General features: G+C 47.1%; 1 protein-coding gene and 1 long non-coding RNA gene across 2 annotated transcripts; both read left to right on the top strand.

Annotated features, from left to right (window-relative positions):
* The first annotated feature begins 320 nt into the window (after positions 1–320).
* On the top strand, positions 321–1,471 carry LOC125739713 (uncharacterized). Its single transcript, XR_007397244.1, has 2 exons — positions 321–447; positions 553–1,471. It is a non-coding gene; the product is annotated as an uncharacterized LOC125739713 (long non-coding RNA).
* A 1,685-nt stretch (positions 1,472–3,156) lies between these two features.
* Positions 3,157–10,884, top strand: rabggta (Rab geranylgeranyltransferase subunit alpha). Its single transcript, XM_049012259.1, has 17 exons — positions 3,157–3,268; positions 3,623–3,651; positions 3,831–3,941; positions 4,287–4,411; positions 4,650–4,837; positions 5,242–5,493; positions 5,592–5,675; positions 5,793–5,875; positions 6,044–6,139; positions 6,581–6,686; positions 6,787–6,838; positions 6,919–7,007; positions 7,267–7,355; positions 8,390–8,506; positions 8,605–8,718; positions 8,826–8,913; positions 10,349–10,884. The coding sequence occupies exons 2-17, from the start codon at positions 3,649–3,651 to the stop codon at positions 10,495–10,497; spliced, it is 1,746 nt and encodes a 581-aa protein (XP_048868216.1). The 5' UTR covers positions 3,157–3,268; positions 3,623–3,648; the 3' UTR covers positions 10,498–10,884.
* The last annotated feature ends 4,101 nt before the right edge of the window (positions 10,885–14,985 follow it).

Genomic DNA, 14,985 nt, shown 5'->3' with positions numbered 1-14,985 from the left:
ACATATACAGGTAGTACTTTAAAACACAAGCAATTAAAACGGAGTTCAGTGCCTTAATTTTAGCATCAACGAGGATCAAGAACCCAGTCGTTAATGAGCGTGTGCCCGGTTAGCATCAGAATACCCCCATCAGAGCACAGATCAGCTCTCTTTACAGAGTAACCCCACGCCCGCTTCTACACAAAGCGCTGAGAGCCCCCCCCCCCCCTCCATCTGCTCCCCCGAGACGCCCCCATTGCCCACCAGCAGGCAGGACCTCAATGGGCGTGTGGCAGATGCTGAATTCACCCATTGGCTTTTCAGTGTGGGAAACTCCAGCAAGCCTGAGCCCCACACATTCACATGGAGATTTGGGAGTATAAATAGGAGGCCTGAAGAGGTCGGATTCACTCCTCTCAGGGGTCTCTGCACCGCAGTCCAAGCAGCAATGGCACGGTGGCGAACAAGGTAACCTGAGTGCATGATCTTATAAATATGATTTATATTCAAACAGCTCCACCTTTACCCTGTTACAGAGGACGGGTGTTAACATCTCTGCTCTTTTCATTGAAGCTGAGGAAAGACATGGTGGAGAAGCTGTGCAGAGGATCCCATCAGCAGCAGCATCGAGCAGCTTCGGCCAGCAGCCCAACTCCCGGCAGGAGAAGCCCGACGTTCTGGAGGTGATGGTTCACTTCCCGAGATGGCAGCTTCAGCAGTGATCTGTGAGAAGATCGAGTTTCACGGTGGCTGTCGATGAGGGCTTCTCCAGGAGGTGTCCAGGAGGTTGAGAACTTTCTGTCACAGGATGAACGAAAGACTGAGGGGCAGAAGAACCAGCTGAGCCACCTCCAGTCTGCAGGCTTCATCTTACGACGGGCAGAATCAAGCCGCCCTAAGTCAGATGCACTTTCCACCTGGCAGCACTCAGTGTAATGTGAGAAATGTGTTAAACAAACCTGCTGGAGACCTTTGTAAAGGATCAGAGGTGCATCTATCGGGTCGAGCTGAAAATGTCAGCTTGGTAAAGTAATTCTTTGCAAGAAATATTATCATTCTTCTGCAAGTGCATGAGGTTTTAAATTCTAATATCAATATTAAATATCATTCTGAGGAATTGTTATGATGTGTATTCATGAAGCATATTTCCCATGGAAAGAATATATGTTTTAGTTACACTTCAGTCAAGCTCTTGAGTTTGAATGTGACAATATAATAGGTCATGTTTTGACTATGTTAGATCATTTGATCATTATGAAGAAATAGTCACCTTTTGCAAAGGTGTTTTTGTATATCATGCAAAAAATCTAATTTTTTGTTAAAATGTTCAGATTAATATTTTAATTGATGTTTATGTTAAAATTGTATCTATGTAATTGTATTACGCTTTCAGTTCGGTTATTTTTTATAACCTTTGAATCATTCTGTTCTTACTGAGAATTCTTACTTCTGTATGAGTTAGTCTTTTCATAAAGACGTTTACTAACATTCATTCCAAACTCTTCTGACTCCTTCCTTATGATCCCGAAATGTCTTGGTAGTAGTGATGTATGGGGTTTTGCAGGCTTTATTGCAGAAATCATTCATCCATTCTTCAAACCGTTTATCCTACTGGGTCACGGGGGGCCCAGAGCCTATCCCGGAAGCAATGGGCATGAGGCAGGGAACAACCCAGGATGGGTGCCAGCCCATCACAGGGCACACTCATACACCATTCACTCACACATGCACACCTATGGGCAATTTAGCAACTCCAATTAGCCTCAGCATGTTTTTGGACTGTGGGGGGAAACCAGAGAACCTGGAGGAAACCCCACAACGACATGGGGAGAACATGCAAACTCCACACACATGTGACCCAGGCGGAGACTTGAACCTGGGTCCCAGAGGTGTGAGGCAACAGTGCTAACCACTGCACCACCATGCAGAAATCAGTGAAGTGTTATTTAACCTACATCCAGCCATTCTCCGTACTGCTTTTATGTAAATTATGCAGTGAGCTTAGAGACTGTTCAAAAATGCAGAATAAAAGAACGAAATGCCAGTTTAAGAGAGCCATCCAAACATGGGGAGGCCATACAGGCCCCCCAAATACAGATCCCATGTGAGAATCAAACCCACATCTGTCAACCACATCACCCAGGTCTCATTTACGTACCTACAATTATATGCACACTTTCACCATAAAATCAATGAATAGCGAGGTACATATGCAGATTTCAATTGTTTTGGGATTATTCATGTTTTAGTAATATGCCAAATAGTGAAACTGTGTATATATGTGTCTTTGTAAATGATATATATCAAGGAATTGACATGTTTCTTTTCATAGCTTAGACTGACGGCCAGCCTGATGAGAAACTAATATAGGAAGAGGGGTTAGCTGAGCTGAATCCGTTTAGCCTTGAGCAAAGAAGACCATGATCCAGGTATATATGATTCTAACAGGTCTGGATGCTGTTCAGCCAAATGTCTATTTCAATATTAGTTTAAATACTAGAACTCGTGGCCATAAGTGAAAATTAGCGGGAGAACATTTTAAAATGAATTTGAGGAAGCACTTCTTTACACAGCGTGTAGTTAGAGTATGGAATAGTCTTAATTTCTACTAGTGTAGTGCAAGCTAAAACCATGGATTCCTTTAAATCAGAGTTAGATAAGATTTTAACAACTGTGAGCTATCAGTTAAGTTCTCCCCAAATGAGCTTGATGGACCGAATGGCCTCCTCTTGTTTGTAAATTTCTTATGTTCTTATGACCAGATAAGATAAAGTGCTACATCCAGGGCCGGCTCTACCTTTGCAGGGGCCCAAGGCAAGGTTTTATTTGGGAGCCCCCACCACCACCACCGCCACCAAGAAAACTGATGAATATTTCACTTCCTCCACAATGCAACTAATTCAAGGGCTCTAGGTCACTACTACAAAAGTAATCTAGTTGAAGTCATGGTGAAAAATCTGTAAACTGAAAAATCACAATCTTTAGCCTTTAAAAAGGTTAGACAGAGGCGATTGCAATACACCGCCAGATATGTACTCCGGTATTTAGCAAAAACGAACTGCAATAGTAAGCAACCAGCCAAGCGCACATCGTGCTATAGTGCCATCTGCGGCTAATCCTGGTACTGGCATCGTTCGCTGAAGCGTGACGCATTTCACAAGTGTCGGAAGCAGGCTTGGCAACGTCATCAGTGCGGGACGTTGACAGTGACATCCAGCCTTGGCATTCGTTCTATTGAAACGGGTAGGAAAGCCGGTGAAGATCTTTGTTAATAACGAACAGCTGCTCGGTAAGTAACAGCTGCCGATTTGCTGGTTTTCACTTTCGCTTTGCGTTGTTACTACTGAGGTACGCATCTTGCATCCTTCCAGGACGTTTAATATGGAATCGATTAAATGTTAAATGAAGTAGTTAAAAAACAACTCGTTTATAAATTAAATATTCAGCTGTTTTGTTTCGAAGACCAGATATCTATAAATGTTACGTATTGCCACATATTATATTGCATGTGTATTTTGGCTGAGGTGTGCGGGATGATCTCAAAGCGCGTTCGCGCGTGTTGGGTGTGTGCGCGCTTGGCGTTGCCCGCAGTAAAAGATCGCATGTTGTTTTTTAACGTATCTTCTGTTTATCGCATTCCTAGGTTTTGAGTCATTGTAGCTGATAGTGATGGTAAGTTTTTCCCCATTAGCTCTGACTGGTATTTTAAGCGCATACGCGTTATTTACTTTGCCAGTTATTTGCTCTAGCTGGTTAATGACAGTTGTTTTGATAAAGTAATAAACTCAGTATGATGGTGCTACTAAGGATGCTATTAAAGGCTCTAACTGGGCTTGTTCCCGTGGCCGTAGCATGGGCGAGTGAAGCTGAAATCCACCGCCCAGCAGGAGGAGGAGAAAAGAAAAGAAAAAGAGAAAAAGTTAAAGATCTACTTGACTACTCGAGATGCCTGTTTCAACAAGGTGAACCCACCCACCAGATAAGCCATAGCCCGCGGCGCTGCAAATCTCGACCACCACTGCCAGCCACTTTTTTATTTGGATTCCCGAATTCTTTAGCTTTAATGATTTTTGCAAATGAAGTGACCCAATGGCTGAATTATGAAGCCCAATTTGGTAGCACCGAGTTCGATTCTTAGAGATTATCTGTTGAAAAAAAAGGGACATAAGCTTACTGATTTTATAAGCTCTCTCCAAAGTTATATAATATGTATATTTATAGATATTTATGTGTTTTAGGAGATGCATGGTAATGTGCTTCAGTTAAATTACTAATGGCTTGCTTCTCTCTCTTTCACTCTTTGACAGAGAAAGGAAGGCGTTTTAGATGAAGAGGCCTTGCAGTTGTCCCAGCAGCTGCTGGCATCGAACCCAGACTTTGCTACATTATGGAACTACCGGAGAGAGATCCTGCTGTACCTGGAGACTGTGCGGTGAGTGAGGGTGCACTACATTTCCCATGATGCACCAGTGCCTCACATTTCCCCCCTCCAGGAGATTTCCAGGCGTGAGAAAATCAGCTCGTAAATGTCCCAGGGCCAGGGTGAAGTCAATTACAAGGCAGCTCAATTCATTCTTTTTTTTTTTTTCTTCTTTCTCATAAATTTCTCATAAATTTCTCATGAATGTTATGTATTGGCTCTGATACTTTTCTTACTTGCCCCACACCAGCTCGGAGGATGAAGTGCAGCGTCTGTACGAGGAAGAACTTTCCTTCCTGGAGACCTGCTTGAAGATGAACCCGAAGTCCTATGGCAGTTGGCACCACCGGGGCTGGGTATCGTCCCACCTGCCCAGACCCGATTGGGCCAGAGAACTGGGCCTCTGTGACCGCTACCTCTACCATGATGACAGGAACTGTGAGCAGTGGGACGAAGTGTTTTATTTGGGGGGGACTAAAATCTCTGCATGGGGTCTAAAGGTAGATTCAGCCTAAGGCTGGGTGGGTCGCTGTCTGTCTATCTTCTGCGTGTGTGAGCGTGCGTGTGTTCGCATACCTCTGGGTCATAAAAACCAGCTTTCTGGCCTAATTGGTGACAGCATGAATGTTCCGGAAAACACTGAAATGTCTGATCCAAGTGATGTGAAGGAGCAGCCACCGTGCATACTCCCAGCTTTGTAGGCTGACCAGCACACCCCTGATGTAAAGCACAGGCTCAGCTGTTCACCACCCCCCACTGTCCTTATTTACACTGCCCCACTTCACCTCGCTTGTGTAATTTCTTCATTCACCGATCACCTCCCCCCTCCACCCCACGTCCAGTTCACTGTTGGGACTATCGCCGCCTAGTGGTGAAGATGTCAGGCGTGCCCATCGAGCAGGAGCTGCAGTTCACCGACCGCCTCATCGCCTCCAACTTCTCCAACTACTCGAGCTGGCATTATCGAAGCACGCTGCTGCCCCTGCTAGCCCCCGGCTCCGCCGAGTCGTCCTCCCCACAGGGGGAGTGCTCCTCCCCCACATCCTCCCCGCAGATGCACTCCCACCGCGTCTGTGAGGAGCGCCTACTCAAAGGTACATAAGTAAATGTGAGCGGTAGGGATGTTAGCGGTTTGGCAGTGCATTCTGGGATTGCTCCTTGTCTGCTCTAAAAGGCTGTCTCTGCCCGGTAGAGTACGAACTCGTGCAGAACGCCTTCTTCACCGACCCCAACGACCAGAGCGCCTGGTTCTATTACCGTTGGCTTCTGGGCAGAGGTGAGCCCGGCTCGGTTGCACGAGAGCACGGCCCCAGTGGCCGGTTTACGCTGTTGGTTCCTGGGGTGCTTTCTGAGCTCCCGATTTCCCCCATTAACACACTCCCCCTCACCGCAGCGGAGCGTGAGGAGATGATCAGTTGCGTGTACGTCAGCCGCGAGGGAGAGAGAGTGGTCGTCGCATTCTCCCGCCCCGTCAACGTGAGTACCCCATCCCCTTTCACTCGTCTCTCCCTCCTGTCTCTTTCTATTCTGCAGCTTCTCTCCACTGTTTCTGCTTCCTGTTCCTTCCGTTCCTCTACATCAGTTGCCCTCACCTGCCCCTTTGCATCTCTTGGTGTCACTGACGTACCACCCTCTCCCCCACAGGCCCTGAGTGTGGGGCTCTTGCTGGTGGTGGACGGCCAGCCCCTGCAGGTCGACTGGAGAAGTGCGCACTCCTGCCTCCGCCATAGCCCCGTCTGGGTATCCTTTCGACCGGGGTCAGAGGTCAAGTGTGAAGGTCATCAAAGGTCATGTTTCATTTTACATAGCTGCGGCCTTGCATACCTTCAGATTACTAAATATATTTAAGTTCTTCTTGAATTATGGTCTTAAATAATCAGTGGCAGTTGTACTCTTGGATGAAATGCGGGTTTCCTACGTGTTGTCTGGAAGGTGGCTGTTTTCGCCGCACGGGACCATCTGATAAGGGCGAATTTCGAGACGGTCGGCAGCCGTGCGCCGCCCACACGTTCCTGAATGGCTGTCAGGTTTCATTTCGATGCCTGTGATCTTCTGCCCAAATGTTTTTTTTTCCGCTGCCAGTATGGGGAGGGTCTAATGTGGCCCCCGTTTTAGCAGTGTTTTGTTGTTTCAGGATGTGGTGAATCTATGTTTGTCGTTCTTTAACGGCGAGGCCCTCAGATCTGTGAGTTACCTCCAGGGACCATCAGTGACACCAGTAATGAACACAACCTGACCGTGACCTGGACCGAGAAGCGAACCCACAGAGACTGCGCTCTGTACTCTGGTAACGTTCAGCATTTCTGTGCGTCTCTGTGTATTGAGACGTCCGGTGCTCCGTAGAGCCCCTTTGGCAGGCTGCTTACAGCGCCTCTCTCTGGCGACAGGCCGCGCTGAAAGCTGGTGCAGGGACTCCGCCACTGACCTGGAGCTTTTCAGGTATGGGGGTGAGACGAGGCTCGGGGGGGGGGGAGTGGTGTTTACCGCTAATGTTAATCAGTATCATTAATCCCTTGCAGGAGTGAGCTGTCTGTGGAAAAGTCATCAGTGTTGCAGTCTGAGCTGCAGTCTTGCACTCAGTTGCTGGAACTGGAGCCTCAAAACAAGTGTGAGTCACTGTTGAGAGTCTGTCTGCCTGTCGGTGTGTCTGCATGTCTGTTTTTCTGTCTGCGTGCCTGTCTGTCTCTCTGCCTTGTCTGCCTGCCTGTCTGTATGTTTGTCTGTCTGTCTCTCTGCATGCCTGTCTGTCTCTCTGCCTTGTCTGCCTGTCTGTCCATGTCTCTGTTTGTGTCTGCCTGCCTGTCTGTATGTTTGTCTGTCTGTTCCTCGTCTATCATGTCCCAGTTTACTCCCCCTCCTGACTCCAGGGTGCCTCTTGACCATCATTCTCCTAATGAGAGCTCTGGACCCCCTGGCTTATGAGAAAGAGACCCTGGCTCACTTCCAGATTCTCAAGGTATTTCCTGTATTATTAACACCCCCCCACATCACACCACACCCCACACACACACACACACACACACAGAGGCCCCGCCCACCTCCATGCTGCACCCAGTATTTACCGCTGCACGCATCTGATCACTTCACACCCTCCTCTTTGCTGTCGTCTGTCTGGCACACACCAGCGGAAACCTTCACCTAGTTTCTGTGGTAACACATGAGCGCAGTAACGTGTTGCGGTCAGGGCGGTGCCAAAACAAGTCCCTGGGGAAGATTAAGGGGGGCAGGGTTTGTGCTCCAGCAGAATCAGGCCTGCCTGAGTCTGATCGCCTGCCCTTTGGGAGTGGAGTACATACTGTCCGGCTGATATAGTGAACAGCTTTATCGCAATATAAGATGCGTAAGACTGAGTATTTTAAGAGCGGAGTAGGGCGGCTGACTGGTGTGGCACAGGCTGTGGTATGTGCTTCGGCATGTTGAGATGCTGCCCCTGTGATCGGAAGGTTGCAAGTTCCAATCCCAGGGTCCACAGGGTGAGCAAGGCCCTTAACTTCCGGTTGCTCCCGGGATACTCTGGCTCTGCTCTCTCAAAAAAGTGCACTGGCTTCAGATAAAAGTGTCTTTTTCATCTCCCACATGAAAGGCAGAAACCCATCACGCAGAGCTTATAGAAGCTTCTTGGATCAAGGAAGCAGTGATGTTGATTTGAAAACAGTGCATTTGCTTGCCGAGCAGCATCAGTGTTTCGGCTTGACGTGCAGTGGGTAATTTTCTGTTCCCTTTTTTTCTGTGACAAAGGTCTGTGCTGTGTTTGTATGTAGGTGCAGAAACCGCAGTGCCCCCACCCCCCGCTGAACCTAGAATTAGCCCAGAGTTCACTGCAGTCACACATCACTTCTAGGGTGTTTTTGTGCAGATATTAATTTCGACCAGTGAGGCTCTGTATGTACACACAGATGCTGTGGTAGCATTAACACAGGAAGTACATACACACACCCACATACAGACGGTCATTTGTCACTGGATATTTACAGCCCCATCTTTCTCCAGGAAGTCGACTCGATGCGCAGTTCATATTACAGTGACCTTTGCAGCAAGTTCATGATAGAGAACACCATTCTCAAGATGGAATACGCCGAGGTCAGGGTCTTCAGCCTCTGTGATAAGGTCAGCCATCTTTGTTTGTGTGTAGAGTCGGGGGGGGGTATGTGGTTTATTCCCCGTTGGCTCCCCCATTTTGTACAGTAAACCTCACTCTGTGTCAGAGCCTGTCAAGCCTGTGCCACCTGGACCAGCTGCTATTGGTCACCCACATCAACTTGTCATCCAATCAGCTGCTGAGGCTGCCTCCTCAGTTCGCCATGCTGCAGTGTCTCGAGGTACCTGCCAACCTCCTTAATGTCTCCGCGGATGTTTTAGTGAAAACTCGGCCACTCTTGCTATTTTTTTATTTTTTTTTTCCACTGCCTCCCTCCTTCTCTCTCAGGTCTTGCAAGCCGATGACAACGTCATTGAAGACCTGGATGGACTTTGCCACCTACCCAGATTGGAAGAGGTGTCACTGAGAAACAACCGTATCCTTTGACCCACCCTCGCCCCCACCCAAAACTGGCTACAGTCTGCCGCCCTCGCCCCCACCCAAAACTGGCTACAGTCTGCCGCCCTCGCCCCCACCCAAAACTGGCTACAGTCTGCCGCCCTCGCCCCCACCCAAAACTGGCTACAGTCTGCCGCCCTCGCCCCCACCCAAAACTGGCTACAGTCTGCCGCCCTCGCCCCCACCCAAAACTGGCTACAGTCTGCCGCCCTCGCCCCCACCCAAAACTGGCTACAGTCTGCCGCCCTCGCCCCCACCCAAAACTGGCTACAGTCTGCCGCCCTCGCCCCCACCCAAAACTGGCTACAGTCTGCCGCCCTCGCCCCCACCCAAAACTGGCTACAGTCTGCCGCCCTCGCCCCCACCCAAAACTGGCTACAGTCTGCCGCCCTCGCCCCCACCCAAAACTGGCTACAGTCTGCCGCCCTCGCCCCCACCCAAAACTGGCTACAGTCTGCCGCCCTCGCCCCCACCCAAAACTGGCTACAGTCTGCCGCCCTCGCCCCCACCCAAAACTGGCTACAGTCTGCCGCCCTCGCCCCCACCCAAAACTGGCTACAGTCTGCCGCCCTCGCCCCCACCCAAAACTGGCTACAGTCTGCCGCCCTCGCCCCCACCCAAAACTGGCTAGTCTGCTTTTAAGAGCCATTCACGCAGTTCTCTTTGCCCAACTTGTCTGTGGGGCTTTCGAAAGTCGAAATCTTCAAAAAGTGTTAATTTAATATGTCGTTGGTCTCTGATGAAAATGGTGTATGTGCTTTTTTTTGGAAATTGTGACTTTTTTCTATAGATGGATGATGTCTAATCTCTCATGTTTGACATCTTATTCACCAATTAAAAGATATTTTAAGTCATCTGTTCAGTAGGGTTACTTCATATTGCTATGAACAACTTATTTAAAAACTTATATTGATAGACAGCTAGTTAACTAATATCATTGCTGTTTGACTATAAAGTGATGTTAGTTTAGACCAGGGGTCTCCAACTCTGGTCCTGGAGGGCTACCGTCCAGAAGGTTTTCTATCCTACCCGGCTTCTGATGAGCCACAACTGTTCTCAGGTAAATATCAGGAACAGGTGTGGCTCATCAGAAGCCGGGTTGGATAGAAAACCTACTGGATAGTAGCTCTCCAGGACCGGAGTTGGAGTTGCAAAGATAAGTTTGTATTTGAGGTGATACGGGTGTCTTATTTATATTCTGGGTTAATTGTGTAAAGTTGTTTCTAAGAAAATCTGCTTTTTTCACGTTCCTGAAATAATGGATTTTTGGAGATGCGTTTCTCTCATTGGAGAGCGAGAATGTGCGCTAATGTAATATATTAGTAACGTTCTCCTTTGTAAGACTCTCTGTATTTCATGTGGTCATTGTGATGCCTTTTCCGGGTTACAAGCAGCTTCCTTGACTCCAGCAGGTCTCTCTCGCCTTTCGGACCTGCAGCCACTGACCACGTGTCCCAGACTGACCCGCCTCGATCTCCGCGGCAACCCAATCGCCCAGGCCACCAGCATCCGGTCTCAGCTGGCTGACATGTTGCCGTCGGTCGCCGACCTTCTGCTCTGAGAGAGAGGACACTGACCTTCACACTTAGACATGGGGGGTGGGGGGGCGGGGGTGCTTTTAAATGTGTATGTGCTGTGGCCTAGTCTGCTTGCCCGCTCTGTAAAGGTGGAGAATCCTCAGGCTTTGTGAATGATGACGTCACCGGACCTGCTTGTAATCCCAGTCCAGAGCCGCATGCTTCCTCCTTGCAGAAAGGGGGCGCATCGCTTTCATGTCTGTGTATGTTTCCCTCCACTTTCATGTAATGTGCAACATATGAACCACTGAGGTATTACTGCCCCACCTGCCCCCATCTTGTGCAAAGGAGTCTGAGGGTAGAGAGTGTGGGGGAATCTGACGGAAGATACCAAGATTACATTGTATTAATAAACAAAATGTTTTATTACATCTTTGCCTCTCAGGTCATTGTTGGTGTTTATGTTGTTTTCGTAACTTTGCCCTGGCTGTAATGGCAGTGCCTGGCCAGCAGAGGGCAGACCGGGGCTTGCTTTGTCCTGGCAACCAGGTTTGTTTTTTTTTTTATTTTTTTTTTTGCTTGTTTTTACTCATTGCAAGGATCGCAGGTTTCGATGTTTTGCAATATGCCGTAGCTCCACTCCTCCGCCACCTTTTCTCTTCCTGTTTGTTCTAGCGTGACTCTCATGCCTTTGAGGATTTATTGAGCCTACCGGACAATTTATGGAAGGTCACGCAGTGTGTGCACGATTCTAGCCCTAGATTTTGTTTTCTGAGTGACTGAGCTTATAGAACAATGACAAAATGGTATTCTGATGTATCACTCGCTTGTGTGTAAAGTAAAGGGGGTGGGGTGTAAAGTTATTTTATGTTGGTTTTTTTTTTCCCTCCACAACTGAAATTGAATGTAAGAGCATGAATGCACATTAGCTTTCTGTCCTGTCTAAGGAACACCCCCCCCCCCCATAAAAATGTCATCTCCAATCACACAGAAATACAGTAGATTTAATTTCTGGATTAAACGTGGATTTTCAACCCCGGTTAATATGAATGAAAATGACAGCCGTTCAGTAAGTGGTATATCGAGATTAGTGAGCGCGTAGATCACCCTGCATTCTTTCTTTGAAGATTTTTCTGGGAAAAAATACTCAAGATTTGTCAGGCTATGTCGGCAGCCCAGATTCACACCCATGCCCTGTCTCAGTGTGGTCTTGTGGTGTTTCTTAACCCAGTACTCAGGGACCCCATATGGCCTGCATTCTGGCTCCCTCCCAGCTCTCAGTAGAGCAGTAGAGAGCTGGGAGGGAGGAAAAAATGTGGACTGTCTGGCAGGGACTCTGACACCGACTCCAATTTTCCCTTAGCCTTATCCTGTCTGGCAGGGACTCTGACACCGACTCCAATTTTCCCTTAGCCTTATCCTGTCTGGCAGGGACTCTGACACCGACTCCGATTTTCCCTTAGCCTTATTCTGTCTGACGCGGGCAGGCAGCAAGTCGCAGTAAAGTTCTTATTGGCTGAGCTAATGACCAGTGCATGCTGGGAAGAGAGTGGAAGTGCACTGCTGCTCCTCAGTAATAATTCGCTCTCAGATGAGCTGAATCTCTGTTACACTTCTCCATGTAGGGAAATGCCATTGTCTTTGCATCCGTGCTCTCCTATGGTAAGGAAATCATAAATACACTTTCACGATAGACATGGCTGTCCTGCAGTTTCACAGATGTACCTAGCAGAACAATGGCTCCCAATTCTGAATTTTCAGGATAATTCCCAGTACATGTAAGACCAAGTTAAACTTTATTGGTCCCAGGGGTAACATACATATAGTGCAAAATAAGACAAAGTGCAAAGGCAGTATACAATGTGCAAGCAAGTAACTGTGATGCATGCAAAGAAAAAGCATAGGAATATTAAGGAAATAATAATAATAATGAAAGTAGAATAACGACACAACAACAAAACAACAATGCTGCTTCCTGGCATGTTATGATATGATGGGGGATATCATGTCAGTAGGAGGCGCTGTGGTGCCTGTTGGCATTCAATGGGAATGACGCAGGGCAGGGTCACTTAGATGGGGTGTGTGGCAGCTTCTGGGTGAGGTGGAAAGCTGACAAAGATGGGCGGATTTCAGATTTTGATGCACGGAATACCTTCGTCGTGTTCCTCCGGGAGGTGATTGTGGGAAGAGAAGATCAGAGTGACTGTCAGCGACTGTACCTTGGGAGACTGTGGAGAGGAGAGGAATGTCCTTACGGCCGAGAGGCAGTTCTTCTGCGAAGGCTGTGCAAATGCCACTTGGTTAGGTTGCTACGTAAAGGTTACGTCCTTCGATGTAATCCCAGCGATTTTGCCTTTGACAGGTCCCACTGATGACATAGAAAGACACAGTCATTCAATAACTTCAGAATGACATCACCTCTCGATGGTGCCTACTAGCTTACAATTCAAAGGGAGAAATTTGTTTCCCAGTGTTGTTCCAGAACTGGGAGGTAACAACAGCGACTTTGCTCTTGCAAAATCTCAAACAGCTACTTGGAGACTAATGAACTGATGACAAGGGACCCCCCATGTCTTTCTGTTCACCTTAATAATCAATTACTTGTTTAGAGCGCTGGGAATCTACAGCTATATATAATCTGTGTTAAATTGAATAAATAAATGATATTTAAAATGATAAAAGTGAAAGATTAGCTCAGATTCTCAGCTTTTGTTGTGTGTTCCAGTTGTTGTCTCACCACTTCTGTTAAGGACAATGAACTACATGTTTGATCTTTAGAGTCAGAATCAAAATCGCTATATTTGCCGTGTAGAAAAAAGTACAAGGAAATTGCTTCGGTGGCAGCATGGGTATACAATCGAAAAATAAATGCACAAACATGCAGATACACAAAACTATAATTAAAATAAATCGAGAGATAGAGATTGGGGAATAATAATATGTGCTATAAATAAATAAGCAGACATGGCTTTAGAGTCACAGAAAAACACGTCTTAAAAATAATAAAAGCACAAAGGACCACACCCGCTTCATCAATCCCATATATTAAGCATTTCTATGGGTGGAAAACAGAATCGCATGTTACGGGAGGAGAAGATGGACTTTTTGAGGCCAATAATTCATGTGCTTTTGGGGGGCAAACAAATAGCCCTTTCAACATCAACCCAACAGAACCCCAAAGCAGGTATCTGGTTTTGGGAAACTTATAGTAGCATGGATCTGGGTGCAAGAACAGGAAATGGGACTCGATCTTATGAAATGTTTGGGGATCAAGAAACACACCAAAGGAGCTATGAACTATCTGAGCCGCTGGGTCCCCGATTCCCACCTTTATTTTACACTTTGGACTCCCCGGACTCTATACCTCAAATCACACCTAGACACCCAGTAATATGAATAATAAAGATTACGTGTTCAATGGTTTCAAAAGATTGAGTAATTACTGGTAACCAGGTGCTCCATGTGTTTGGAAAATAACATAAGTATCTTTTGAAGGCCTGCTACTGTTTGTCAGAGGGGTGGGATTTTGCCTGCATGGGAGCAGTAAGGAAGGGATGGTGTCTGTAGGTGTGTCGGGGATGAGTGACGACACCTTAGACGCAGACAGGAACTGGCAAATTGTTGGAAATGAGGAGGCGGTAATGATGCCACTAAACGAGCCCAAATGTTCCGCATGTATGGGTGGGTGCATACTGTACTGCAGATACACAGAAGCTCCAAAGGATAATTACCTAGGCTTGTGTTGGGACAGGACAAGTAAGAAACATACACATACTCCTGAAGGATACACATGTCACAACATAAATTGTCGTCACTGACTGCAAAGTTGCCAAGCGTTCAAGTTGAAACAGTCGGCGATTATAGTGATAAACCTTTAACCTCGTGAGTCACTGAAGAGATATGCGGCAGTTATCCATGCTGGATTTCAGTATGTTCCTGCTTGTATACTCGACGGATGGGGTATATGAGGTGCCGTTCTGCGATTTGTGATTGTCAAGACTGCTAATCAGCCTGGATGTATGAGAAAGAGGATTCAGAGGTGTTTGCTTATTGTTGATGAGGAGTGCTTTGAGCCTAGGGTGAACGCACAGAAGCTGCAGGATTTACTGTACCAGAAGTGAATGTCACCAGCGGGTCAAGAGGGTGAGAACAGGAGGTCAGGAAGTCCCATTACAGATGGAGCTTTTACTATGGTGCGAGAATCAGACCCCCCAGTGTGACACCTGTTAAACTATAACTGCCTCTTCCTGCCCCATTGTGACTGAGCTGTTGCTGACTCAATGTTGGCAAATGGGGCAATTGAGAAAAGCAAGAAATAATTGTATTTTTCCACCACAAGACAGTAGATTAACATGGAGGCCAAGCTATCTACCAATGAAAACACCCCCCCTGCCAAAATCACTCCCGTAATGCACCATCACTTCCAAAGACAGGAGATTGGAGTACTGTCAGAACGATATGCATTAATATCAGAGATGATTGCATTTTCTTTAAATGTAGATGGTGTATTCTGTATTTTGGGGGATTTCTCT

This window comes from Brienomyrus brachyistius, chromosome 4 (assembly GCF_023856365.1).
Source record: "Brienomyrus brachyistius isolate T26 chromosome 4, BBRACH_0.4, whole genome shotgun sequence".
In the NCBI taxonomy this organism is placed as follows: Eukaryota; Metazoa; Chordata; class Actinopteri; order Osteoglossiformes; family Mormyridae; genus Brienomyrus; species Brienomyrus brachyistius.
The sequence above is the reverse complement of the archived record's forward strand: the minus strand, read 5'-3'. Positions and strand labels throughout refer to the sequence as shown.